At 46.0% G+C, this 27,789-nt stretch overlaps 1 protein-coding gene across 8 annotated transcripts in view; it reads right to left on the reverse strand.

Annotated features, from left to right (window-relative positions):
- Nucleotides 1-27,789, reverse strand: part of GFUS (GDP-L-fucose synthase) — a 107,143-nt gene that overhangs the window by 22,942 nt on the left and 56,412 nt on the right. Inside the window, exon 1 of one of the 8 annotated variants that reach the window (XM_058174389.1) lies at nucleotides 3,310-3,465. The exons of 5 other annotated variants lie outside the window; for them this stretch is intronic. In XM_058174389.1, the coding sequence (XP_058030372.1) occupies nucleotides 3,310-3,394 (85 nt within the window). In that variant the 5' untranslated portion in view covers nucleotides 3,395-3,465. Of the gene's footprint in view, nucleotides 1-3,309; nucleotides 3,466-23,941; nucleotides 24,138-27,789 lie in introns of those variants that run through there. 2 more of the 8 variants (XM_058174387.1, XM_058174385.1) reach the window with 2 other exon arrangements.

A 27,789-nucleotide genomic window follows, 5' to 3' on the forward strand; every position in this document is an offset into this window, starting at 1 on the left:
AATCAGGTTAAATTTGGGTTCCCTTAGGAAACATTTCCTGCCATAATTTCCAGATCAAAGCAACATTTCCAGAGGTTTAGATTCCGGTAAGTGATATCACCGAGAAAAACAGAGCAGGAAAAAAACAAATTGAGATTTTTCCATGACGGCAGTAAATTTCCACGAAGGCAGTAAAATTGTAAAAACTTACCTACAGGACCAAACCTGCCTCTTCTTTTGTAGCAATATCCCCTCCCTCATTTACTTTTGATACAGGGGCTCCTCAACTTACAACCACAATGGATCCCAAAATTTCTGTTGCTAAGTGAAACATTAAGTGAATGTTTGCTGCTTTTTACGACCTTTCTGGCCGCGGTTGTTAAGTGAATCACTGAAGTTGTTAAGTTAGGAACGGGCTGGTTAACTGAATAGGGTTCCCCCATGGACTCTGCTTGTCAGAAGGTCATAAAAGGGGATCGCGTGGCCCCGAGACACCGTCATAAATATGAATCAGTTGCCAAGCGGCTGAATTTTGATCACATAACCACGGGGATACAACAATGTCATAAGTGTGAAAAGTGGTCGTAAGTCACTTTTTTCAGTGCCGTTGTAACTCTGAATGGTCACTAAACGAACGGTTGTTACGAATACCTGTAGTCTAAAATTAATCAAGGAGAGAAGAAACCTAGCATTAAGGAGAAATTTTCTCCTTAGAAACAATTAGCCATTGGAACAGCTTGCCACCAGAAGTAGTAGGTGCTTCATCACTGGAGGCTTTTAAGAAGAGATTAGACAATCATTTATCTCAAATGTATAGTTTCAAATCAATCCAAATACAGCTGGAAAGGATCTTGGAGGTCTTCTACTGCAGCCCCTTGCTCAAGCAGGAGACCCTAGACCAGGGGTCGGCAACCTTAAACACTCAAAGAGCCATTTGGACCCGTTTCCCGCAGAAAAGAAAACACCGGGAGCCGCAAAACCCATTTGACATCTAAAATGAAGATAACACTGCATATATCATTTTTTTACCTTTATGCTATGTATTAAAAAACTTATTTATCTATGGTTGGCATACTGGGGGTCGAAAAACTCAATAAATTGTGTGCCGGTGGGTGTCGCACATTGGTGGTTGTGAAGCATATTTTGAACGACAGGGAGCTGCAGCAGAGGGATTAAGGAGCCCTGCCGTAGACCATTTCAGACAGGTGGCCATCCAATCTCTTCTTGAAAACCTCCACTTACAATTTCTGGTGGCAAGCTGTTCCACCGTTTTCATTATTAGAAAGTTTCTCCTTAGTTCTAAGTTGCTTCTCTCCTTGATTAGTTTCCATTCATTGCTTTTTATCTTGCCTTCTGGTGCTTTGGAGAACCGGTTGACCCCCCTCCTCTTTGTGGCAGCCCCTCAAATATCGGAATACCGCTATCATGTCACCCCAGTCCTTCTGTTCTCTAGAGCAGGGGTCTCCAACCTTGGACCCTTTAAGACTTGTGGACTTCAACTCCCAGAGTCCCTCAGCCAGCAAAGATTCTGGGAGTTGAAGTCCACAAGTCTTAAAGGGACCAAGGTTGGAGACCCCTGCTCTAGACTAGATATACCCAATTCCTGCAACTGCTCTTCATATTTTTTAGTCTCCAGACAGGGGGTTAGACTACAAGACCTCCAAGGTCCCTTCCAGTTCTGTTATTCGGTTAATCCTAATTGATTTCAGGAGCAAATTATCTAAAACCAGACTTCAAAAAGTCTGTCATTAGGGATATGTTTCAGATCCTCAATCTACAACCATTCATTTAGTGACCGTTCAAAGTTAGAATGGTACTGAAATCAGTAATTGATGACCGTTTTTCACACTTACGACCGTTGTAGCATCTCCACAGACCCGTGATCAAAAACCAGGCGCTTGGCCACTGACTCGTACTTATGACCGTCCCAGTGTTGCTGGGTCACATTTGCGACCTTCTGATACCCAAAGTCAACAGGGAAGCCAGATTCACTTATTAGACACGTTACCAATTTAATAACGGCAGTGATTCACTTAACATCTACGGCAAAGAAAGGTCGTAAAATGGGACAAAACTCACTTTAGAACCATCTTGCTTAGGAATGGAAATTTTGGGCTCAATTGTAGTCATAAGCCGACTGTGTTCTGCAAAAGCCAACATTTCAGTGACCTGTCTAAGGCAGGGGTCTGCAACCTTGGTCCCTTTAAGACTTAAAGCTGGCTGAGGAACTCTGGGAGTTGAAGTCCACGAGTCTTAAAGGGACCAAGGTTGGAGACTCCTGGTCTAAGGGGCCCCTTTAAGTAAGGGGCTCTTCTTAGCAACTCCTCTAAGTAGGAGACAGGTCTTAGGGACCCCTCTAAATAAGGGACTCATTTAAGGGACCCCTTTAAATAAGGGACCCCCCTAAATAAGGGACCCTTCTAAATAAGGGACTCATTTAAGAGACCCCTAAAAAAGGAATCCCTTTAAATAAGGGATCCCCTAAATAAGGGACCCATTTAAGGGACCCCTAAAAAAGGAATCCCTTTAAATAAGGGACCCATTTAAGGGACCCCCTAAAAAGGAACCTCTCTAAATAAGGGACCCATTTAAGGGTCCCCCCAAATAAGGGACCCATTTAAGGGACCCCTCTAAATAAGGGACACTCATTTAAAGGACCCCTAAAAAGGAACCCCTCTAAGGGACCCATTTAAGGGACCCCCCTAAATAAGGGACCCATTCAAGGGACCCCTAAAAAAGGAACCCCTCTAAATAAGGGACCCATTTAAGGGACCCCCTAAAAAAGGAACCCCTCTAAATAAGGGACCCATTTAAGGGACCCCCTAAAAAAGGAACCCCTCTAAATAAGGGACCCATTTAAGGGATCCCTTTAAATAAGGGATCCCCTAAATAACAGACCCTTCTAAATAAGGGTCTCATTTAAGGGATCCCTCTAAAAAAGGAACCCCTCTAAATAAGGGACCCATTTAAGGGACCCCTTTAAATAAGGGATCCCCTAAATAACGGACCCTTCTAAATAAGGGTCTCATTTAAGGGATCCCTCTAAAAAAGGAACCCCTCTAAATAAGGGATCCATTTAAGGGACCCCTAAAAAAGGAATCCCTTTAAATAAGGGACCCATTTAAAGGACCCTTCTAAATAAGGGATCCATTTAAGAGACCCCCCTAAATAAGGGACCCGTCTTAACTAAGTAAGGCCTCTTACCCTTCTGCACCCCACCGCCTCTTCGCCCCGCCCCCTCCTGTGTGCCTGGGTCCCTCCAAGCCCCCCGCCGGGTCTTCGAACTAAAACCAGAATGGAATAGAGCCACTGGGGGGGGGGGACCCTTACCTGCCAGCAGCATCGCCCGGGCCACGGCGCTGGCCATGCGCCCCGCCCCGATGAACCCCACGCGCAGCTCCCGCGGAGGCTCCATGGCTCCTTCTGCCCGCGGCCTCTCCGCGGAACCCCAGCTTTTGCTCCGGCCACGCCCCCCGCCCCGACGGACGGCCAATCCCCGCCCGGCCCCGCTCGGGAATCTCGCGCGCGGGGGGAGGTGCCTATCCGCCCCGCCCTTTTTCGGAGGCGCGGCGGGGGGCCGCGGCTGCGATTGGCTCAGCGCCCGTGACGTCACGCCGCGGGCTTTTTAAAAAGCGGCCGCGGGGCTCCGCTCGGCTCGGCGTGCGAGGCTCTTTTTCGGGGATCGGAGGGCCGAAGGGTCGGTAGGTTCGGGGCGCGTCGCTTTGCTTGGGCCCGCTTTCCTTCCACTCCATCCCGGGCTCCGATGAGGTTTTTTTTTCTTCCCTCTTTGCACCTCCCCGACTTTTGGCTCATTGTGCCAAGCCAAAGCTATGCTGGTCTACGGATGGGGGACCACGAGGAGATCTACGTTAAAAGCATTTAGGGAAAAGGGAATGGCAGTTTGCAAAGCAAAGCTTCGGGGACGGGCTTAGGAAGTCAGCAAGAGGCTGGGCTTTTTTACGGAAGGAGGCTTTTTCAAGAGGCAACTGGACTTTCTGAAAACTTGAAAAAGTACCTTTGGGACAACCATTGTCCTTGGGTGACTGAGAATCCCCATAGACTTTTTCAGGTTTCCTGCTTGGAATGAGCAATAGACTTGCCTCCAAAATGAGCGTAGATTTGGCCCATGAAGTTGTGGATGCTTAAAAAACCCTGGAGGTTTTTAAGAAGAGATTGGACAACCATTTGTCTGAAATCGGATGGGGTTTCCTGCCTGAGTAGAGGGTTGGACTAGAACAGCGGTCACCAACCGGTGGTCCATGGACCACTGGTGGTCCGCGAGAAAATTTTGTTGGTCCGCAGAAAAATTATTTGCATTTTTTATATTGCACTAAATCAGGGGTCCTCAAACTACGCCCCCTGGGGCGTAGTTGAATGTTTGTGTTGCTGTAGAGAGACTCCCCCTTCGGGGTCTTTTTGTGTGGGTTGGACGGGGGTAGAAATTCCAACTTGGGGTCTGCTTCAGCCTCCTGGTGCGGGGCTTTGGGCGAAGGCTGGTGGCAAAGAGCCAGAGGGCCTCATTCCAGTGGGACTGCACCATGGCCTGGAACTGGCTGACCATCTCAGCCCACTGAGCCTCCAGGCGCCGGTACCTGGCCTTGCACTCCCGCAGGTCTTCCCTCTGCTTGGAAAGCCTATGCTCCTAGTCCTCAGTGAGGTGCTTCTGCTGAGCCTCCTTCTCGGCCAGATCCAATCTGAACTGAGCTGGCTCAGTTGCCAACTCTTTCTCATGGTGGCTGCTTAGCTCCAAGAACTGCTTCTTGATGGGGGCCCTAAGGAGCCCAAGCGGGCAGGCAAGGAGGGGCTGGGAGGAGAGGAGAGGGGCAAGTAGAGGGCGGCGAGGCACCCCTCGATGTGAGTGACATTGAGTTGGCCACGCCCACACAGTCACATGATCACCTAGCCACGCCCACCCAGCCGGTCATTAAGCAGATCATATTAGTGGTCCGCGGGACTTAAAATTATGAATTTAATGGTCCCTGAGGTCCCCTGGACTAGAAGACCTCCAAGGTCCCTTCCAACTCTGTTATTCTTGATTCTTCTATTATTCTATTCTGTTCTAGAAGCTGGCTTAAGGTTTCAAAGAACACAACATGGAATATTAAGAAGTCGGAAGTATGAAAATACAACACAAATGAGGATCTTTGGTCTTTAAAGACCTTGCTAAACAGAGGTGCCCTTGTGGTAATAAGAACTCCCGGTAATAAGCAATATAATTATTGCTTTGCCATTTTAAAAAATGCAAAGCAATAATTATAATATTGCTTATTACCGGGAGTTCTTAAAAGCTGGCTTGGGGAAAATGTAGCAGTACAAAATGAAGTAAATTTTTGTAATAGCGTTGTCGAAGTCTGGAATATTTTAGCCGATTGTTCTCTCAGCTATTAACTTTCATCATTTTCACTCTAACTGAGCTTCTCTGGACCCCACTCCCTTTTGAAGGGGTCCCTAAGGGGGTATGCGTAACTGCACTCATGCGCCTACTGTCCATTTCACATTTGAATGGTCTTATTCTGCTTGTTCGAATTTGTAATTTTTGTTTGACAAATAAACATCAAAAAGCAGAAAATCTGTGCCCGAAAATCCGAATGCGATTGCAGATACTGCAAATAATATCAGATTGTAGGTGCTCTGATGGGGAAAAAAATTGTCTTCTCAGCGGGGAGGGATCTGGGGGTCTTGTGATCTTGGGCCAAGATCTGTTTAAAGTGGAGCCTCTGTGCCCCAAGGCAGTCTACCGTGGGATGATATTTGGTGTTAGCAAGTTGCAGAGGACAATTGCCCTTAGGGCAGGGGCGTCCACCCTTGGGAATTTTAAGATTTGTGGACTTCAACTCCCAGAATTACCCAGCCAGCCAAATGTTTAGGGCAGTGGTAGTCAACCTGGTCCCTACCACCCACTAGTGGGCGTTCCAGCTTTCATGGTGGGCGGTAGGGGTTTTGTCCGATACTGAAGCACTTTCCATTTTTTTAATTTAATTGACTTTTTTAAAACATTTCATTGCATTATTTAAAAACATTTTCATTAGGTTTTCATAAAATTCCCCGTGACAATTTAAATTTCTGAAAATATACTGTTTGTATCGCCCGCGCATAAGTTTAGTTCACGTTACCTAAGTGAAACTAAATGGCGCTATAATGCGACCGCAAACAAAAGAGCCTCATCCCAGAATAGCTCGTGCATCTCCCCCCACACCACCCAGCTGTAACAGACAAGCAGAGCTGGTAGCTGGTGCCCCCACCCCCACCCCAACCCACGATGCGCGAGAGGCATGCACAGACGATATGCGGCACATTACTGTGGAATCGGTGGGCGGTTAGAAAATTTTACTACTACATAGATACACAAGTGGGCGGTAGGTATAAAAAGGTTGACTACCCCTCCTCTAGGGAGATTCTCAGCCCTCCAGGTCATGGGTTGTCCAAAAGGTGCTTTTTTTTTTCAAGAGGAAACTAGACTTTCTTGTTTTTTCTTTGAAGAGGTTTCGCTTCTCATCCAAGAAGCTTCTTCAGCTCTGATTGGATGGTAGGGAATGGAAGGATTGATACTCCTTGCAGAGAGCTGGTCCTTTACATCCTTTTAAAGGGTCATTGAGGCCACTTGGAGGTTTGTCTGTGTCCTCAGGGCCACCTGAGTGGTGCAAATGAGCATGGAGCCTTCTTGGAACTGCTGAAAGAACCGAGTTGTGCTTTGTGCAGGACGTTCAGCAGTGAAGGGACACCGGGCAGAAAAACATCCTGGAGAAAAAACAGCTCTACAACCCAGTCTTTTTGACAGTGCTAAGAAGGCCCCAGCCCCATTTGCACCAGTAAGGAAAGTAGAAAGGAAGGAAGGAAGGAAAGAAGGAAAGAAAAGGAAGGAAGGAAAGAAAGTAAGAAAGAAGGAAGGAAAGTAAAAAGAAAGGAAGGAAAGTAAGGAGGAAGGAAGGAAGGAAAGAAAAAGAAGGAAGGAAGGAAAGAAAGAAGGAAAGTAAGAAGGAGGGAAGGAAAGAAAGAAAGAAAGAAAGAAAGAAAGAAAGAAGAAAGATCACTGATGATGTTACTTAGTTGTGTAATGAAACTTATGCCAGAAAATAACCAAGCTCAGAGAGCATCAAGGACCCCTCATTTCAACCCTGAGCTGCAAATATTCTCTTTTTCAAGTGTAAACGTTTTGGTGTGTTTTTTTTTAACCTTTTTACTGCAGGCACCTTTGGAAGATGCCGCCCTTTCGCAGCTGGGCCCTCTTTTTCCCTCTCGCCCTGCTTCTGGTCGTTGGCCCCTCCACTGGGTTTTTTGGCTGGCTCACCCAAAAGGCCCCCCCAACTCCTCGTCCCCATCCTGAGCCCGCGGCTCCTGCTCCAGACCCAGCCGGCCTTGCAAAAGTGCCTTTCGAGATGGATACGGCTGATGAGAGGTTCCTCGCTGAAGTTCAGGCGGTGGATCTGTCCCTTCTGGATTCCTGCCATCACAAGGTCTCTGGCGCTTTGTAGGCGGTGTGTGTGTGTGTGTGTGTGTGTGTGTGTGTGTGTTTGTGTGTGTAAACAGGCAGTCCTCAACTTACAACCGTTTGTTTAGTGGCTGATATTACCACGGCACTGAAAATATCATTTGTCTGAAATGTTATAAGGCACTGATGGCAAACCTTTTTTTCCTGCGCCCACACCCATAATTCAGTAGCCCCCCCCATGCGCCCCGCCCCATGCATGCGCGCGCAACACACACACACCACGTGCATCCGTGCACGACCCCCACATGCCGCGTTTTGGACCTAGCAGGCCTCCCTGAAGCCTCTGGAGGCTGGAAACGTCCCATTTCCAGATTTCTGGTAGGCCCTTTTTTTTGCCCTCCTCATGCTCCAGAGCCTTTCCTGGAGCCTGGGGAGGGTGAAAACAGCCTCCCGCGCCCCCCCCCCCGGAGGCTGAGAATGCCCTCCCAGAGTGCGCGAGACCTGTGCTTACCTGGCATCCAAAATGAGCTGTGTGGAGACTCCTGGGAGGGGAGGGGCAGGGCAGCGTGGGCGGGGCCATCTGAACATCAGTTGGCCGGCGCACACTGTTGTGTCTCGCCCGCTTTCACCGCGGCCGGGGCCTTCTTATCTGCTTCCGAACACGGAGGAATGTCCTAGTATGCCTCCCGGCCCCAGCCCTGGCTCCATGCCCAGACAGGCTGAGGAGGAAGAAGTACCTCCAGCCCCCAGCTCTGGCTCCATGCCCAGGCAAACGGAGCAACTAGACCCCTCCCCCTCCCCCACAGCATGTGAGCCTGAGGAAGGTCAATTGCCAACAGCTGCAGACTAGAGTGACCCTCGCTTCAGGAGAATTGATAGGCGGCGGCATCAGAAGGAAGGGAGGGGCAGGCCTGGATAAGTGCTGAGTCATGGAGCCACACCCCATGGCCTATATAAAGGACCTGCTTTCTGGCATTCTCTGAGTCAGGCAAAGTCTACCTTATCTTGCTGAATTCACTTTCTGGTCTCCTGCCTGCCTTGAGGACTTTGCTAGGACTTTGGCAGAGCTGCAGAGGCACGCCTGATTCGGATTTCCCTGACCCGGCCGTCAGCGGAGGAGTGGGACACGACACACACATGCGCGCTGGAGCTGAGCTAGGGCAACGGCTCGCGTGCCCGCAGATATGGCTCTGTGTGCCACCTGTGGCACATGTACCATAGGTTTGCCATCATGGTTATAGGGTCTCTTCCTACAAGACCTCCAAGGTCCCTTCCAACTATGTTTATTCTGTTCTAATTCTATTCTACCATAATTCTCTTCTATTCTAATTCTAATTCTATTCTCTTGTAACTATTCTATTTCTAACTCTATTTCTAACTCTATTCTATTTCTATTCTATTTCTAACTATTCTATTTCTAACTCTATTCTATTCCTGTTCTGTTCTAATTCTGTTGTTCTAATCTGTTCAATTCTACTTCTAATCCTAATCCTAATTCTATTCTTCTATTCCTATTCCTCCCTGTCCTGTTCCATTCCATTCTAAAAATGACTTAAGACTGGTTCTCACACTTATGTTCTTTCTGCGCCAACTCAGAAAGCTCAAACTGCCCAAGGAGCTGCTGATTCAGTTCTACAGAAGAATTATTGCGTCTGTCATTTGCACCTCTATAACTGTCTGGTTCAGTTCTGCAACCCAACAAAAAAAACACAGACTTCAGAGGATAATTAGAACTGCAGAAAAAATAATTGCTACCAACCTGCCTTCCATTGAGGACCTGTATACTGCACTAGTCAAAAAGAGGGCTGGGAAAATATTTACAGACCCCTTGCATCCTGGACATAAAGTGTTTCAACTCCTACCCTCAAAACGACGCTATAGAGCACTGCACACCAGAACAACTAGACACAAGAGCAGTTTTTTCCCGAAGGCCATCACTCTGCTAAACAAATAATTCCATCAACACTGTCAAACTATTTACTGAATCTGCACTACTATTAATTTTCTCATAGTTTCCATCACCCATCTCTTTCCATTTATGACTGTATGACTATAACTTGTTGCTGGCAATCCTTATGATTTATATTGATATATTGACCATCAATTGTGTTGTAAATGTTGTACCTTGATGAACGTATCTTTTCTTTTATGTACACTGAGAGCATCTGCACCAAGACAAATTCCTTGTGTGTCCAATCACACTTGGCCAATAAAAAATTCTATTCTATTCTATTCTATTCTATTCTATTCTATTATGATGTCATCCCTATGAACACATGATCAAAATTCAGACCTTTGGCAAATGACTCATATTTATGACGGTCGCAGTGTCCCCGGGTCATGTGATCCCCTTTTGTGACCTTCTGACAAGCCAAGTCAATTGGGGGGGGGGAAGATTCATTTAAAAACCATGTGACTTATTAAGTGATTATGCAGTGAATCACTTATGCAGTGATTCGCTGAACGACTGTGGCAAGGAAGGTTGTAAAATGGGGCAAAACTCGTTTAAGAAACTCGTTCCTTAGCAATGGAAATTTTGCACTTCATTGCGGTCGTAATTCGAGGACTACCTGTCCCATTTCTCCTTTGCAGCCGTTCCCCCATTCCCGTTGGCCAATGCAGCTGTGAACTGATGGTGGGGGGTTTTTTTCTTGTCCTTTCCCGATCCAGGTCATTTCACAACTACGCTCGACTTGCACCGATCTCACGGAAGAGGAACTGGCCAAGCTGGGAGTGGCACTCTTCAACTGCCAGGCCAGTGCTGAAGGTCGGAGGACTTACCTATGCACTGAAGACATGGTACGTAGGCAGACCTGGGCACCTTCGAGCTTCAGGCACCATGGCCAGCAACTGGAAGGCTCCTCCAGCACCGATTCAACCTCAGGTTGAAATTCTTGTTTTAATTCCCATGACAAAGACTTAGAGCCGTAGAGTTACAGTGATCTGCATGCAGTACTGCAGGCTAATTCTGCCGACTGTCAGCAGTTCGATCCTAACCAGCTCAAGGTCGACTCGGCCTTCCCTCCTTCCAAATGGTGTTAGCAGAGATGGCTAAATGAACCGCTTTGATCAAAGAAAAAGAAATACAAATATTTTTATTTCTACCTGGAAACCGCTTCTGGACTTTGTGCTTGAGGTGGGGGAAAAAATGAAACTTTGATTTTGTTTTTTACCGATTATTATATAGACTTCTTGTTATAAAAATGACTACTTTAAACTACTATGTAAAAGTAAAAAAGTTGAGATTTGATGTCAATGCCTCATTCTACTGCACCAAACGCAGTCGGGAGTCAATGCCTTTCTTTTTTCTTTTTCCCTTCTTTTCCACACTCTTCCCTTTCTTTGCAAAAGGCCCTCGCGGAATGCACAGCCGGGATGGATCCGGACACCTGGAACGCTTATCACATCGTCAGCAACCGCGCCCGTGCAGTCTGCTACGCCACCCGCCAGATGCAGTTCAAGCGCCGGGCGGAACATACGGTGAACGCCCTGGTCTCTACCGCGGTCGGCCAGCTGGAGGCGATGAAAACGCTCAAGGTTCGGATGGATCAACTGTTGTGATCCTCAGTTTTGGTCTGGAGATTGGTGTGTGTGTGTGTGTGCTGGGATGAATGAGGAAAACGGCTGCATTCAATTTCAGAGCATCCCAAAGGTGCTTTTATTTCAAGAGGCAACTGGACTTCGTTGTTGCTTGTTTTTGAAGATATTTCCCTTATCATCCAAGAAGCTTCTTCAGCTCTGATTGGATGGTGGGGAATGAAAGGATTTATATTCCTTGCAGACAGCTGGTCGGTCATTTGCACCATTTTAGAGGGTTGTTGAGGCCACTTGGAGTTTTATCCGTGTCCTCAGGGTCACCCGAGTAGTGCAAACGAGTGTGGGGCCTTCTTGGAATTGTTGAAAGGACTGGGTTGTAGACCGGAGATAGATGATATTCTATCCTTCCTCCTCTGTTGAGGGAGGGCTGTTCAGTTTGGACACAGATGGCCTCTTGGACCCCTCTTTCAAACCAGCCGCCCTCTCTGTCCAAAATGTGGACTTTGCTGTCTCCAAAAGAGTGGCCCGTGTCTTTGAAGTGCAGATGGACTGCTCAATCTCGTCCTGATGTTTGTTCTGCTGTGTTGTGCCATTTGTTTGTGAAGTGGTTGTTTCGTTTCCCCAGTCTACAGATCTGCGTATAGCTCACTGCACTGTACTGCATATACCATGTTGCTCAGTTTGTGTCTGGGTGTTTTATCCTTTGGGTGGGCAAGCTTCTGCCTTAGTGTACTCTTGGGTTTGAAGTGTGCACGTAGGTTGTGTTGGCTGGAGATCCTCCTGAGCTTTTCCGATATTCCTGCAACGTACGGAATGACAACGTTGCTTCGTTTATAGTTCTCTTCGTTGTCTGTTATGGAGGAGCTCCTGTAGGGTCTTTTCTGAAATTTGATGGAAGTCCACTTTGGATAGCCACACATTCTGAGGGCTTCCTTGATGTGTTTTTAGTTCTTTTTCTTTGCCATCTTTGCTGGTAGGCAGGCAGTGGTGGAATTCTACCGGTTCGGACCGGTTCGGGAGAACCGGTTGCTCCGACTTTCAATCGTGAGCGAACCTGTTCACTGCATTCACTGCATTATACTTACCTATATTTCTGCTTACGAAGCCCAGTGTCGTGTCCCACTCCTCCTCTGACGGCCAGGTCGGGGAAGTCTGTATCAAGCGTGGCCACAAAGCGTCTGCAGCTTTGCCGAAGTTCTGTCAGAATTCTCAGGGCAGGCAGGAGTCCAAGGTGTGACTTCAGCAACCAGATTAGACTTTGCCTGACTCAAAGAATGCCAGAAGGCAGATCCTTTATATAGGCCATGGGGTGTGGCTCCATGACTCAGCACTTATCCAGGCCTGCCCCTCCCTTCCTTTTGCTGATGTCGCCTCTCCATTCTCCGGAAGCGTGGATCTGTCCACCCTCCAGCTGCCGGCAATTCCAGCTCGTGACTGGCTTCATGCTCCTCAGGCTCACATGCTGTGGGGGAGGGGTTTATTTTCTCGGTCTGTCCGGGCATGGTGCCAGGACTGGGGGCTGGAGGCATGCCAGGCCCTTCGTCTGCACTATCAGTCTCTGGCTGAGATAACAGGAGATGAGAGGGGCATGGCTGCGGAGAGTGGGGCGAGCGAGGCACAACACCCGGCTGATTGGGTCAGCAGAGTGGATTGCTGGTCCTCAGGTGTTTTCCTTGCTGTCAGCAACATGAAAGTTCAATTTTCTGCAAAGTGCATGCGTAGTGTGTGTCTGGTGTGCGCCCGTGCGCTTAGCGAACTGGTTATTAAACCGGTAGGATCCAACCACTGTAGGCAGGCCTCCAGCTCGATGGTGTAAGGTTCTGGTGATTCCTGTTTTCTGTGCCAATGGGCGGTTGGGAATCAAAATGTAAATATTGATCTGTGTGAGTGGGTTTTCTGTAAACCTCAATGCTAAGACTATTTTCCTCAACATCTTCCCGTGTGAATTTTTTTTTTTTAATTGAAAAAGTTTTAAGAAACAAAAACATTTCCCCCCCTTTTTTTCCCCCTCCCTCCCAGAAAACCCCCTTCCCCCCTTCACCCCGGCTTCCGGGTTAATCCTGGTATTGTTATACATAAACCAAACATATAGTAAAATTTTCCCTTCTAATCCAATTAACCTCATCCAAATCTTTTCATCTCCCAACCCCCTCCCCATTACATAAAATAATACTTCCTAATTATTCAAAGGCAATCTGATATTTCTTAATCTGATATCTGTTTTGTAGATAATAAATCCATTTTTTCCATTCAATTAAATATCTTTCCTGCGTATTGTCTTTTAAAAAAGCTGAGATTTTAGCCATCTCAGCCAAATTAATGACTTTCAATATCCATTCTTCTATTGTAGGTACCTCTTCTTTCTTCCAGTATTGTCCAATCAACAGTCTTGCTGCTGTTATTAAATTCAGAATCAATTTAGTCTCAATCCCTGTTTGTATCTGATTAAATAATTCTTTAAGTGGGCCTAATATTTCATCCTGTAGTTTTTTATAATAACTTGCTGTAAGACCATCTGTACCAGGGGTTTTCCCCATTTTTAATAAAATCCCGTGTGAATTTGATATATCTGTCCACAGAGTTGAGACGTTTGGTGGAAATCCAGTTGCCCCTTAAAAAAAATCACTTTGGGACAACCATGACCTGGATGACTGAGAATCTCCATAGACGATTTCACAACAATCTCTAAATATTTATTTTATTTATTTATTTATTTATTTTATTAAATTTTTATACCGCCCTTCTCCCGAAGGACTCAGGGCGGTGTACAGCCAAAGATAAAACACGAAATATATACAATTAAATTAAAACATTTAAAACCTAGCAAATTACAGAAAGGCTGATAATTAAAAATTTAGTTTTAAAATTTTAGAAATATTAATAAAACCCCAAATTAAAATTTAACACTATTATGCCAGTCCCGCTTGAATAAATAGGTGTGTTTTTAGCTCACGACGGAAGGTCCGAAGATCAGGCACTTGACGTAAGCCAGGGGGAAGTTCGTTCCAGAGCGTCGGTGCCCCCACAGAGAAGGCCCTGCTCCTGGGGGCCGCCAGCCGACACTGTTTGGCGGATGGCACCCTGAGGAGACCCTCTCTGTGAGAGCGTACGGGTCGGTTGGAGGCATAAGGTAACAGCAGGCGGTCTCGTAAGTACCCGGGTCCTAAGTCATGGAGCGCTTTGAAGGTGGTAACCAAAATCTTGAAGCGCACCCGAAAGACCACAGGAAGCCAGTGCAGGCTACGAAGTAGTGGTGTTACGTGGGAGCCATGAGCGGCTCCCGTTACCACTTGCGCAGCTGTATTCTGGACTAACTGCAGCCTCCGGGTGCACCTCAAGGGCAACCCCATGTAGACAGCATTGCAGTAATCCAGCCGAGACGTAACCAGAGCGTGAGTGACCGTGCATAAGGCATCCCGGTCAAGGAAGGGACGCAACTGGCGGACCAAGCGAACTTGGTAAAAGGCCCTCCTGGCGACGGCCGCCAGGTGTTCATCAAAAGACAGCCGTCCATCCAGGAGGACGCCCAAGTTGCGAACCACCTCCTTTGGGGCCACTAACTCGCCCCCAACAGTCAGCCGCGGCTGCAGCTGACTGTACCGGGGTGCCGGCATCCACAGCCACTCCGTCTTGGAGGGATTGAGCTGGAGTCTGTTTCTCCCCATCCAGACCCGTACAGCTTCCAGGCACCGGGACAGCACTTCGACCGCTTCGTTGGGGTGGTCCGGGGTATATATATACAGATAGTCCTCGACTTACAGCCACAATTGAGCCCAACATTTCTGTCGTTAATTGAGACATTTCTTAAGTGAGTTTTGTCGCATTTTACGTCATGTCTTGCCACAGTTGTTAGGTGAGTCACTGCAGTGGGATAAGTTATTAACCTGGTTGTTAAGTGAATCTGGCTTCTCTAGAGGTCACATTGCGACCGTCATAAAAGCAAACCTGTTGTCAAGCATCTGAATGCAAATGACATGACCGCGGGGATGCTGCGAGGGTCGTAAGTGTGAAAAATTGTCCCTTTTTTCAGTACTGTTGTAACTTCGAATGGTCCCTAAACGACCTGTTGTAAGTAGAGGACTACCTGGTTTTTAAAAACGCGCCGTAGGAATGCTGAACGAAATGCTGAATAAAATTAAATTATGTATTAGGAAAAGGGAGCTTTTCATAATACATATTTTCACATTTGGTGGACTTGCAAGAAAATCAAGGCCTTTTGGATAAGAATTTGGTGGATTATTCAAAATGTCCTGAAGAAGAAGATAAAGTTCCTGCCGCAATTTTTCCTTTTGGGAATTATAACGGATTGTAAAGGGATTGAGACTAAATGGATTCTGAACTTAATAACAGCAGCAAGACTGTTGATTGGACAATATTGGAAGAAAAAAGAGTTACCTACAATAGAAGAATGGATATTGAAAGTTACTAATTTGGCTGAGATGGCTAAAATCTCAGCTTTTTTGAAAGACAATACGCAGGAAAGATATTTAATTGAATGGAAAAAATGGATTGATTATTTACAAAACAGATATCAGATTAAGAAATATCAGATTGCCTTTGAATAATTAGGAAGTATTATTTTATGTAATGGGGAGGGGGTTGGGAGATGAAAAGATTTGGATGAGGTTAATTGGATTAGAAGGGAAAATTTTACTCTATGTTTGGTTTATGTATAACAATACCTTGTGATTGACCCGGGAAGCCGGGGGGGGGGAGGGGGTTTTGTGGGGGGGAGGGGGGAAAAAGGGGAAAAATATTTTTGTTTGTTAAAACTTTTTCAATAAAAAAAAAAGAAAAGGGAGCTGGAAAAGTGAAGCTCCTTAGCTCGTGAGCCTTATTTTTTCAGCATTTCTGTGGTTGTTGTTTTTCCCCTCCCGCGACAGAGGAGCCAGGAGGAGTTGAAGCTGCTCACCTCGGAGTCCCTGCAACGCGTAGTTAGCGCTCAGGAGGAGCTGCTCGTCCGGCAAGAGACGCTGCGAGGCGGCCAGGCGCAGATGGAAGAATCTCTCTCCAGCAACCTGGAGCACCTGGTGCAGGAGAAGGCCCTGATCTCCAGTGGGCAGCAGCAGGTGGCCGAACTGCTGGAGGGCATCACACGCAGGATGGGTGAGATAGCGAGGAGCGAAGATTCCCCCGAAGCACCTCCAACCTTCCTCTGGGCAGTCCTCAATTTACGACCGCGATTTGGCATCGGAACGTCCATTCGCTAAGCAGTGCGGTCGTTCAGTGAGCCGCGCCCGATTTCACACCTTTTCTTTTTGCGAATCGCCCAGTCATTCAGCAAATCCCGCTCGCTGGCACCCCTCGGGGAAGGTTGCAAATGTGGATCAACGCAGCCCTGGGAGATTGCGACGGTTGTAAAATAGATTGGTAAAATTCGGATGCAGTTGGCAAGAGCATGAATTTTGATCGCACCTGTGGTCACTTTGAAAGGGCATTAAACGATGGTTGTAAACTGAGGACTCCCTGTGGAGCATAATGTTTTAGAATGTTTTAGCTAAATTTTAATGGGGGTTTTAATGGTTTTTACTGTTTTAGTGATCAGGCTATGATAATATTTAGTTTTAACTGGGTTTTAATGTTTATTTATTATATTGTTTTTATATTGTTTTAATATGCCTGTGAACCGCCCTGAGTCCTACGGGAGATGGTGCGGTATATCAGTTTGATAAATAAATAAATAAATAAATAAATAAATAATCTCCTTCCATCCCAGTGGTCTCAAGACTTTTAAGGACCTAGAATGACACAAGAGGCACCTGTTTGGTGCTCTGAGTTTGCTTGTTTTCTTGCAGGCGTTTGATGACCCAAATAGGCAACATCATCAATGCTAGAAGTGAGGGGTGTTTGCAAGGAGGAGGAAGAGGGCTTGTAGCTCAGGGTGGAAATGAGGGGTCCTTGGTGCTCTCTGAGCTTGGTTGTTTTCTTGCAGGCGTTTCGTGACCCATCTAGGGAACGTCATCAGTGCTAGGAGGGAGGGGTGTTTGGAAGGAGGAGGAAAACTGTGGAGTCCGTGGTGCTCTCTACACTTGGTTGTTTTCTTGCAGACGTTTCATGACCCAATTAGGTAACATCATCAGTGCTGGAAGCGAGTGGGGTTTGTGGAGAGGAGGAGGAAGAGGAACGGAGCAGGAGGAGGACTGTGGGATCTTTGGTGCTTTCTGAGCTTGGTTGTTTTCTTGGCAATTTGCACTTTCCAGCACTGATGATGTTACCTAGTTGGGTCATGAAAGGTCTGTAAGAAAACAACCAAGCTCAGGGAGCATCAAGGACCCCACAGTCCTCCTCCTCTTCCTCCCTTCTCTTTCCCCTTTTCCTCCACTCCGCGAATCCCACTTCCTGCTAGCACTGATGATGTTACCTAGTTGGGTCATGAAACGTCTGCAGAAAAACAACCAAGCTCAGAGTGCATCTCCATAGTCTTCCTCCTCCTCTCCGAGACCCCTCCTCCCTTCTAGCACTAATGTTATCTGGCCTGGTAATGAATTTTTTTAAAATTTGCATTTATATCCCGCCCTTCTCCGAAGACTCAGGGCGGCTTACACTATGTCAAGCAATAGTCTTCATCCATTTGTATATTATATACAAAGTCAACTTATTGCCCCCCCAAAAATCTGGGTCCTCATTTTACCTACCTTATAAAGGATGGAAGGCTGAGTCGACCTTGGGCCTGGTGGGGCTTGAACCTGCAGTAATTGCAAGCAGCTGCTGTTAATAACAGACTGCATTAGTCTGTTGAGCCATCAGAGGCCCTTCTTTCCTCCCTTTCTTCTTCCTTCGTTCCCTCCTTCCTTCCTTCCCTCCCTCCCTCCCTCCTTTCCTCCCTCCTCTTTCTTCCTTCCTTCCTTCCTCCCTCCTCTCTGTCTCCTTCCTTCCTTCCTTTCCTCCTTCCTTCCTTTCCTCTTTCCTTCCTTCCCTCCCTCCTTCTTCCCTCCTCTTTCTTCTTCCTTCCTTCTTTCCCTCCTTCCTTCCTTCCCTCCCTCCCTCCCTCCTTCTTCTTTTTTATTTATTTGCATTTATATCCCACCCTTCTCCGAAGACTCAGGGCGGCTTACACTATGTTAAGCAATAGTCTTCATCCATTTGTATATTATATACAAAGTCAACTTATTGCCCCCCCCCAACAATCTGGGTCCTCATTTTACCTACCTTATAAAGGATGGAAGGCTGAGTCAACCTTGGGCCTGGTGGGAAAATATCTGCAAAACTACCAAGCTCCCCTCATTTGAACCCTGAGCTACCAATATTTTTCTATCCAGTAACACTGGAATTGAAATCCAGGGAAGTAGAGTTATTTTGTAGGGTGAAAGATGACCAAGGGGATAAATTAGCCGTCTTCAAATACTGGTTGCTTTTCATAAGTGTCATGATGACCTGAGAGTAATGACTCTCAACTTGTCTTGGACAACTGGACCTTGTGTTTTCTTTAACCAGCATGTTGCCACCGACCAGCGTTGTTCTGTTTCTCTTCTCGCAGAAAATGTCAGCAGTCATCTGAACCAGCAGGATGTGGAGCTTCAAGAAGGACATCAGTCTATCCTGAGGGACCTGGGTCAAGTCCAAAAACGAGCTCAAGAAGTCTACTCCAAAATAGGTTTGTGGTGGGAGCAGTTCAAACTCCATTCCTTTCAAGCTTAACACTGAGGATGTTACCTAGTTTGGTAATGAAACATCTGCAAGAAAACCACCAAGCTCAGAGAATATTAAGCCTCTACAGCTCTTCTCTTTCTCCCCTCCTCTTCCTCCTCCTCCTCCTCTCCCTTCTAGCCCTGATGATGTTTAGTTGGGTAATAACACCCATATAATAACACCCGTATAACACCCATCCTGCGCAGACTGCACTGGCTGCCTGTGGCCTTCCGGGTGCGCTTCAAGGTTTTGGTGACCACCTTTAAAGCGCTCCATGGCATAGGGCCGGGTTATCTACGGGACCGCCTGCTGCTACCGAATACCTCTCACCGACCCGTGCGCTCTCACAGAGAGGGACTCCTCAGGGTGCCGTCAGCGAGGCAATGTCGTCTGGCGACGCCCAGGGGAAGGGCCTTCTCTGTGGGGGCTCCCACCCTCTGGAATGAACTGCCCCCAGGACTTCGTCAGCTTCCGGACCTTCGGACCTTCCGTCGCGAGCTTAAAACATATCTATTTAATTGCGCAGGACTGAGTTAGATTTTAGTTTATGGGTTTTATCTTGGGTTTTAATTTTTATATTTTTAATTAAGGCTTTTGAATAAGTTTTTTAATTGTTTTTAGAATTGTATTTATTGTATTTCTTGCTTTTAAATGCCTGTAAACCGCCCTGAGTCCTTTGGGAGATAGGGCGGTATATAAATATAAACAATAAATAAATAAATAAATAAATAAATAATGAAATATCTTCAGGAAAACAGTGAAGCTGGGAAAATACTAAGGACCCCATAGTTTTCTTCTCCTCCTCTTCCTCTACTCCACAAACCCTTCTACCACTAATGATGTTACCTAGGTTGGTAATCAAACATCTGAAAGAAAATAATCAAGGTTAGAGAGCACCAAGGACCCCATATCACCTCCTCCTCCTCCTCTTCCTCTTCTCTGCTAATCTGCTCTTCTCTGCTCCTCCCTTCCAGTTCTGAAGATGTTACCAGGTTGGGTAATGAAACATCTGCAAAAAAAAAACCCCCACCAAGCTCAGAGGGCACCAAGGACCCCACAGTTCTCTCATTCCTACACAGGGTGATGGCAGGGATGGAAGTCTACCATGCTTAGAAGAACTTGAGGATCTCAAGAAGATCCTTGAGGGCTCGGGACAGAGGTTGTTCCTCTGTCCTGGTCCTATTAGATCTCTCAGCGGCTTTTGATACCATTGATCATGGTATCCTGCTGTGCTGGCTCGGGGGACTTGGAGTGGGGGGCACTGTTCATCAGTGGTTCTCCTCCTACCTCTCCGACCGGTCGCAGACGGTGTTGACGGGGGGACAGAGATCGACCCCGAGGCACCTCTTATGTGGGGTGCCGCAAGGGTCGGTTCTCTCGCCTCTTCTGTTCAACATCTATATGAAGCCGCTGGGTGAGATCATCCGTGGTCTTGGGGTGAGTTGTCATCTATACGCTGATGATACTCAGCTCTATATTTCCACCCCTAACCACCCCAATGAGGCTGTTGAAGTGATGTCCCAGTGCCTGGAGGCCGCACGGGTCTGGATGGGGAGGAACAGACTCAGATTCAATCCCACTAAGACCAAGTGGCTGTGGATGCCGGCGGCCTGGTACAGTCAGCTAATTCCATCGCTGACCATTGGGGGCGAGCTATTGGCCCCCACGGAAAGGGCTCGCAATCTGGGCGTCCTCCTGGATGCACGGCTGTCTTTAGAAGATCATATGACGGCCGTCACCAGGGGAGCTTTTCATCAGGTTCGCCTGATACACCAGTTACGCCCCTTTCTGGATCGGGCTTCCTTATGCATGGTCGCTCATGCCTTTGTTACATCCCGCCTGGACTACTGTAATGCTCTCTACATGGGGCTCCCCTTGAAGGGTACCCGGAGACTCCAACTGGTCCAGAATGCGGCTGCGCAGGTGATAGAGGGAGCTCCTTGTGGCTCCCATATAACACCCCTCCTGCGTAATCTGCACCGGCTCCCGGTGGTCTTCCGGGTTCACTTCAAGGTACTTGTTATCACCTTTAAAGCGCTCCATGGCTTAGGGCCGGGGTATCTACGGGACCGCCTACTGCCACCATTAGCCTCTCACCGACCAGTGCGCTCTCACAGAGAGGGCCTCCTTCGGATACCATCAGCTAAACAATGTCGGGGGAGGGCCTTCTCTGTGGGGGCTCCTACCCTCTGGAATGAGGTCCCTCTGGGGCTTCGTCAACTCCCCGACCTCAAGTCCTTCCGCCGCGAGCTGAAGACATTGCTGTTTCGAAGAGCAGGACTAGCGTGAACGTAGTTTTAAATTGGTTTTTAAATCAGGGGTTTTAAACGGGGTTTTAAATTTGTATTTAAAAGTTTTAGGCCATCAATTGAATTAATTTTCTATTCTTTTGCTGTTTTATATGTATTATATGTTTTTCTGTTGTTTTATTGGCTGTGAACCGCCTTGAGTCCTTCGGGAGATGGGCGGTATACAAATATAATAAATAAATAAATAAATAAATAACTTGAGGTTGGAGAGGACTCAGTTGAGTTGAGGCCCAGTTGCCTTTCTATGGGGCCCAAGACCTTCTTTCTCGTCTTCCAGATACCAATGTGGACTTGTTCCTGGCCTATCAGAAGCAAACCACTTTGTACCATGATGAGTTACTGGGGAAACTGAGGAAGATGAACGAAACTTTTGGGCTGGTCCTTCAAACCATGGAGCAGATGCAGACCAAGGTGGAAGGGCGATTGCAGCACATCCAGAGATTCATAACCTGGGCAGGTAAGATGTCTCTTGCTGTGGACTAGAGGTGGACCTCTTGCCTCACAATCAGGAGGTTGTGAGTTCAATCCTAGGGAGAGACAGATGTAGGGTCTCCTGCTTGGGCAGGGGGTTGGACTAGATCAGGGGTCTCCAATTTTGGCAACTTTAAGACTTGTGGACTTCAACTCCCAGAGTCCACAAGTCTTAAAGTTGCCAAGGTTGGAGACCCCTGGACTAGATGACAAGACGGCAGCTGCCATGGCACAATCGAATCTCCGCCTGGGTTTTATGTCTGTTGTGACAACATCCTTGAAAGGAAAGTAATAATAATAATAATAATAATAATAATAATAATAATAATAATAATAATAATAATAATAATAATAATAATAATAATATCAGAATTGGAAGGGACCTTGGAGGTCTTCTAGTCATACCCCCTGCCCAGGCAGGAAACCCTACACCATTTCAGACAAATGGCTATCCAACATTTTCTTAAAAATTTCCAGTGTTGGAGCATTTACAATTTCTGCAGGCAAGTTGTTCCACTTATTAATTGTTCTAACTGTCAGGAAATTTCTCCTTAGTTCTAAGTTACTTCTCTCCTTGATTAGTTTCCACCCATTGCTTCTTGTTCTACCCTCAGATGCTTTGGAGAATAGCTTGACTCTTTCTTCTTTATGGCAGCCCCTGAGATATTGGAACACAGCTATCATGTCTCCCCTAGTCCTTCTTTTCATTAAACTAGGCATACCCAGTTCCTGCAACCGTTATTTTTCTCTTCTCCCCCCCCCCCACATCTTGGCAATTTGAAGATGTTTGGGTTTTAACTCCCAGAATTCCCCAGCTAGCGTAACTGGCTGTGGAATTCTGGGAGTTGTAGTCCATACAACTTGACGTTGCCAAGGTGGGAAATCACTGATCTACAAGTTATCTGGTGTTGGTTGGTTTGCTGAAAATTCACCTTCGATTCTAAAATTCAAAGGGTTGAATTAATAAGGGAAGTTAGAGCCCCAAATACTTTATTATCCAACATTTTTCAAATATTTTCTAAGGGAGAAGCAGCAAAATTTGATAGAGGAATACGTCTTCACCAACTTTCCAGTTTCTAATATTCTGTACAATCTTGTCTGTTTACAATATTTAGTATATTGCCTTATTGCTTCAGCAAATATATACATGTGAAATGCGGACAGACAAACAAGCTGCTTGTAGCTAGTACCACACTAGCTACCGGTAGCTACATAGCTACACTAGTGTAGTATTAACTACAGTAGCTACAGTACACATTACTAGCATTGATGATGTTATCTAATTGGGTAATGAAACATCTGCAAGAAAACAAGCAAGCTCAGAGAGTGCCAAGAACCCCACAGTCCTCCTCCTCCAATCCCTTCCAGCACTGATGATGTTACCTAGGTGGGTAATGAAATGTCTTCAAGAAAAGAACTAAGCTCAGAGAGCACCAAGAACCCCACAAGCTACTTCCTCCTCCTCCTCCTCCTCCTCTCCACACACCCCACTCACTTCCAGCACTCATGATGTTACCTAGTTTGGTAATGAACCATCTGCAAGAAAACAACCAAGCTTAGAGAGTACCACCGTTCAGCCCTGAGCTACAAATATTCTAAAGGAGACAAGGTGCTTATTTTCTGAGTTTGAAGAACTTTTATTGTCTTTTGTTTTGTGTTTAGTAGTAGCTCTCAGCTGCTGGAAGGGACCTCTTCAAGGTTTTCCAAAGTGGCTTTGCAGATGGGAAAAATGTTAGTTAAAACGCTCTTAATCCTGTGGACTTCGTTTCCCGATCTTCCCAAGTTATGTTTTGTAAGCAAAAAAAACAAAATGCACCGGTACTGTATATGTGGTACCTTGCTCAATAGTAGTAACTGTGAGAGGGATCTTGGAGTCCTAGTGGACAACCATTTAGATATGAGCCCGCAGTGTGCAGCAGCTGCCAAAAAAGCCAACACAGTTCTGGGCTGCATAAACAGAGGGATAGAATCAAGATCACGTGAAGTGTTAAGACCACTTTATAATGCCTTGGTAAGGCCACACTTGGAATTCTGCATCCACTCTTGGTCACCACACTAAAAATATGTTGAGAATCTAGAAAAAGCGCAGAGAAGAAGAGCAAAGATGATTAGGGGACTGGAGACTAAAACATACGATGAACCGTTGCAGGAACTGGGCATGTCTAGTTTAATGAAAAGAAGGACCAGGGGAGACATGATAGCAGTCTTCCAATATCTCAGGGGCTGCCCCAAAGAAGAGGGAGTCAAGCTGTTCTCCAAAGCACCTGAGGGTAGAACAAGAAGCAATGGGTGAAAACTAATCAAGGAGAGATGCAACTTAGAACTAAGGGGAAATTTCCTGACAGTGAGAACAATTAATAAGTGGAACGACTTGCCTGCAGAAGTTGTGAATGCTCCAACACTGGAAATTTTTAAGAAAATGTTGAATAACCATCTGTCTGAGATGGTGTAAGGTTTCCTGCCTGGGCAGGGGGTTGGACTAGAAGGCCTCCAAGGTCCCTTCCAACTCTGTTGTTGTTATTGTTAAGCCAAACCCCACATGGCAACCCCGATGAAAAAAACGTTGCGCCTCCCGTGTCTTGCAGGGTTCAGCTTGAGCTCCATCTATACCTGTCTCCTGCACCTGGTCTACTTCCTCCTGGCTGCGCTCGTCATGACTTTCCTGCAGGTCCCTGGGGCATCCCGTGTCCTGCTGCTGGTCGTGGTTGTGGCAAACGCCCTCTTTGAGCTCCACCACACCTTCTCCTTGGGGTTCAAGTCTCTCACCGGCCTCTTGGTGTTGTCTGTGGCAGGCAAGATTTTTTTTTATTATTTGTATTTATATCCTGCCCTTCTCCGAAGACTCAGGGCGGCTTACACTATGTTAGCAATAGTCTTCATTCTATTTGTATATTATATACAAAGTCAACTTATTGCCCCCAACAATCTGGGTCCTCATTTTACCTACCTTATAAAGGATGGAAGGCTGAGTCAACCTTGGGCCTGGTGGGACTAGAACCTGCAGTAATTGCAAGCAGATGTGTTAATAACAGACTGCATTAGTCTGTTAAGCCACCAGGTGGCGGGTTTTGAGACAGGGTTTCTTTGGTTTCAGCCTAGCTGATGACTCGAAAGTTTACATCGCGCGCCAGGGTTTTTCCGCAACTTGTAAGCTCAGCCCCAAAGCCCATTTTATGTGCCAGGACTTAAATCAGAGGTCTCAAACATGGCTCCTTTAAGACTTGTGGACTTCAGCTCCCAGAATTCCTCAGCTAGCCAAACCTGGCCATTTTAACACTGATAACTTCAACTCCCAGAATTCCCCAGCCAGCCAAATTTGGCTACTTTAAGACTTGTGGACTTCAACTCCCAGAATTCCCCAGCTGGCCAAACTTGGCTATTTTAGACTTGTGGACTTCAACTCCCAGAATTCCCCAGCCGGCCATGTTGGCTGGGGAATTCTGGGAGTCAAAGTCCACAAAGTCTTAAAGTGGCCAAGTGCGGAAACCTCTGCCATAAATTAAGCATTAAAGTTTTTTATTTATTTATTTATTTGCATTTATATCCCGCCCTTCTCCGAAGACTCAGGGCGGCTTACACTATGTTAGCAATAGTCTTCATTCTATTTGTATATTATATACAAAGTCAACTTTATTGCCCCCAACAATCTGGGTCCTCATTTTACCTACCTTATAAAGGGTGGAAGGCTGAGTCAACCTTGGGCCTGGTGGGACTAGAACCTGCAGTAATTGCAAGCAGCTGATGTTAATAACAGACTGCATTAGCAGCCTGAGCCACAGAGGCCCATATGACCAATCTGATTTTATGATGGGTTTTTTTTGCAGCAATTGTTAAGCGAACAGAGCGGTCATAAGTGAGAATCCTGCAGTTATAAAGTGAACGCCACGGTCCTTAAGCCAATGCTGCCATCGTTCTCCAAATTCGTCAGTTATTCAGCAAATCCGTTGTTTGTTATGGCATAGTTTTGCCGAAAACTGGACAAATTCCTTGTGTGTCCAACCACACCTGGCCAAACCAAGAAGTTTAAAGTATACATGTAGATAAAATTATAAAAGTAGTAAGTGAGATTGTAACTCACTGTTCTGAAAACAGATACATTGCGCCTGGCTAAGGAGGCTTTTCCAAATCTTGGAAAAATCCTTTGCGGTATTCTCTTTTTCTGGCTGAGCCGTAGCTCACATTTTTAAAATTCTGGGCACATTTCTGCTATAGGAAATCTACACTACAGTACTCAACCCATCCCAGCTTTTACCAATTCTCAGTCAGGAAAAGTAAAGACTATGGAATATCTGTGGGGGTCACTCTGGGATCAGAATTAATTGTTGGCTTGTTGAAAGCAATCCAGTTTATTCCCTGGAGAGTAAAGTGTACTTTTTCCTTTCTGTCAAATTCTAAATTGTGATTTCTAATCTATTTTTGCTGGGCTTTCGGGCCGCAGCTGAGAGTTTGGTGGGGGGAGTTATAGATTCCTTGGTTATGTTTTCCAGAGGCGCCGGGTGGTTGGGAAATTGATCTGTTTTCAGAGCAGTTAAAACCCCCATGCTAGGTTTTCATCCATGGTTGAGTGTTGGATTGCAAAATGAGTTTCGTTTAAGAAGGCTGATAGATCAGTGTTATTCAATTTCTTTAGCTATCTATCTAGAGACATTGGATTTTTTTTAAAAATCTGGCCTTTAGTATTTTTATAAATAACTCAAGGCTGCGAACATACTTAATATTCCTTCTTCCGAGTTTCCCCACAACAACCCTGTGAGGTAGGCTGGGTTTAGAGAGAGGGACTGGTCCAAAGGCACCCAGTTGGATTTCATGGCTAAGGCAGAACTGGAACTCACAGTCACCTGGTGAATGGCCCAAGGTCACCCAGCCAACTTTCGTGCCTAAGGCGGGACTAGAATTCACTGTCTCCTGGTGATTGTCCCAAAATCACCCAGTTGATTTTTGTGCCCAAGATGGGACTAGAACTCACTGTTTTCTTTTGTTTTTTATTTGCATTTATATCCCGCCCTTCTCCAAAGACTCAGGGCGGCTTACACTATGTTAGCAATAGTCTTCATCCATTTGTATATTTATATACAAAGTCAACTTATTGCCCCCAACAATCTGGGTCCTCATTTTACCTACCTTATAAAGGATGGAAGGCTGAGTCAACCTTGGGCCTGGTGGGACTTGATCCTGCAGTAATTGCAAGCAGCTGCTGTTAATAACAGACTGTCTTACCAGTCTGAACCACAGAGGTCTCCTGTTGATTGGCCCAACGTCATCTAGTTGGCTTTTGTGCCGAAGGCAAGACTAGAGCTCACTGTCTCCCGGTGATAGGTCCAAAGTCACCCCACCGGCGTTCATGTCCCAAGCAGGTTTAGAACCAAAAACTTGACGATTTAAAAATGAATTCCAGGTGGGCTAGAAATACAAGGAACAACATTTTTCATTTCTTCCTCCCTTGCAGTTAATATGCTCCTAGAAAGAATCTGTGGCCCTGCTCTGAAATACAGGAAACAGGGACCCCGCCGGGCACCTTTGCCCCTTTCCCGCAAGGCTCCAGAGACTTCTGCTTGCAAAGTGGGGCTTAAGCCAGCCGAGCGCTGCCGGGTTACCTCCACTCCTGATAGGTAGGAAAACGGGAGGCGAGAATGCACCGACTGTCCATTCTGTAAACTTCTAACGTTTGTTTTTGAACTGCATGCTGGGTGTCCTGTATAAGTCAGTCTTAGCACTGACAGGGAAAGAATTCTATGGCCTTGTGGTTTTGACCATTCGGTTGTGTCCGCCACTTGGAGAGGTTACAGGCCAGTTTCTTTCCATTGTTGGATGTTCATTTGAGTCCTTGGATATGAGATCGAAGGCAACTAAATTTAATAGATAGATAGATAGATAGATATAGCTGGATGGATAGATGGAGAGATGATAGATATCTAGAAAGAAAGAAAGATAGATAGATAGATAGATAGATAGATAGATATAATATAATATAATATAATATAATATAATATAATATAATATAATATAATATAATATAATATAATATAATATAATATAATATAATATAATATAATATAATATAATATAATATAATATAATATAATATATAACATCAGAGTTGGAAGGGACCTTGGAGGCCTTCTAGTCCAACCCCCTGCCCAGGCAGGAAACCCTACACCATCTCAGACAGATGGTTATCCAACATTTTCTTAAAAATTTCCAGTGTTGGAGCATTCACAACTTCTGCAGGCAAGTCGTTCCACTTATTAATTGTTCTAACCATCAGGAAATTTCTCCTCAGTTCTAAGTTGCTTCTTTCCTTGATCAGTTTCCACCCATTGCTTCTTGTTCTACCCTCAGGTGCTTTGGAGAATAGTTTGACTCTCTCTTCTTTGTGGCAGCCCCTGAGATATTGGAACACTGCTATCATGTCTCCCCTAGTCCTTCTTTTTATTA

The sequence above is a fragment of the Ahaetulla prasina genome, chromosome 3 (assembly GCF_028640845.1).
Source record: "Ahaetulla prasina isolate Xishuangbanna chromosome 3, ASM2864084v1, whole genome shotgun sequence".
In the NCBI taxonomy this organism is placed as follows: domain Eukaryota; kingdom Metazoa; phylum Chordata; class Lepidosauria; order Squamata; family Colubridae; genus Ahaetulla; species Ahaetulla prasina.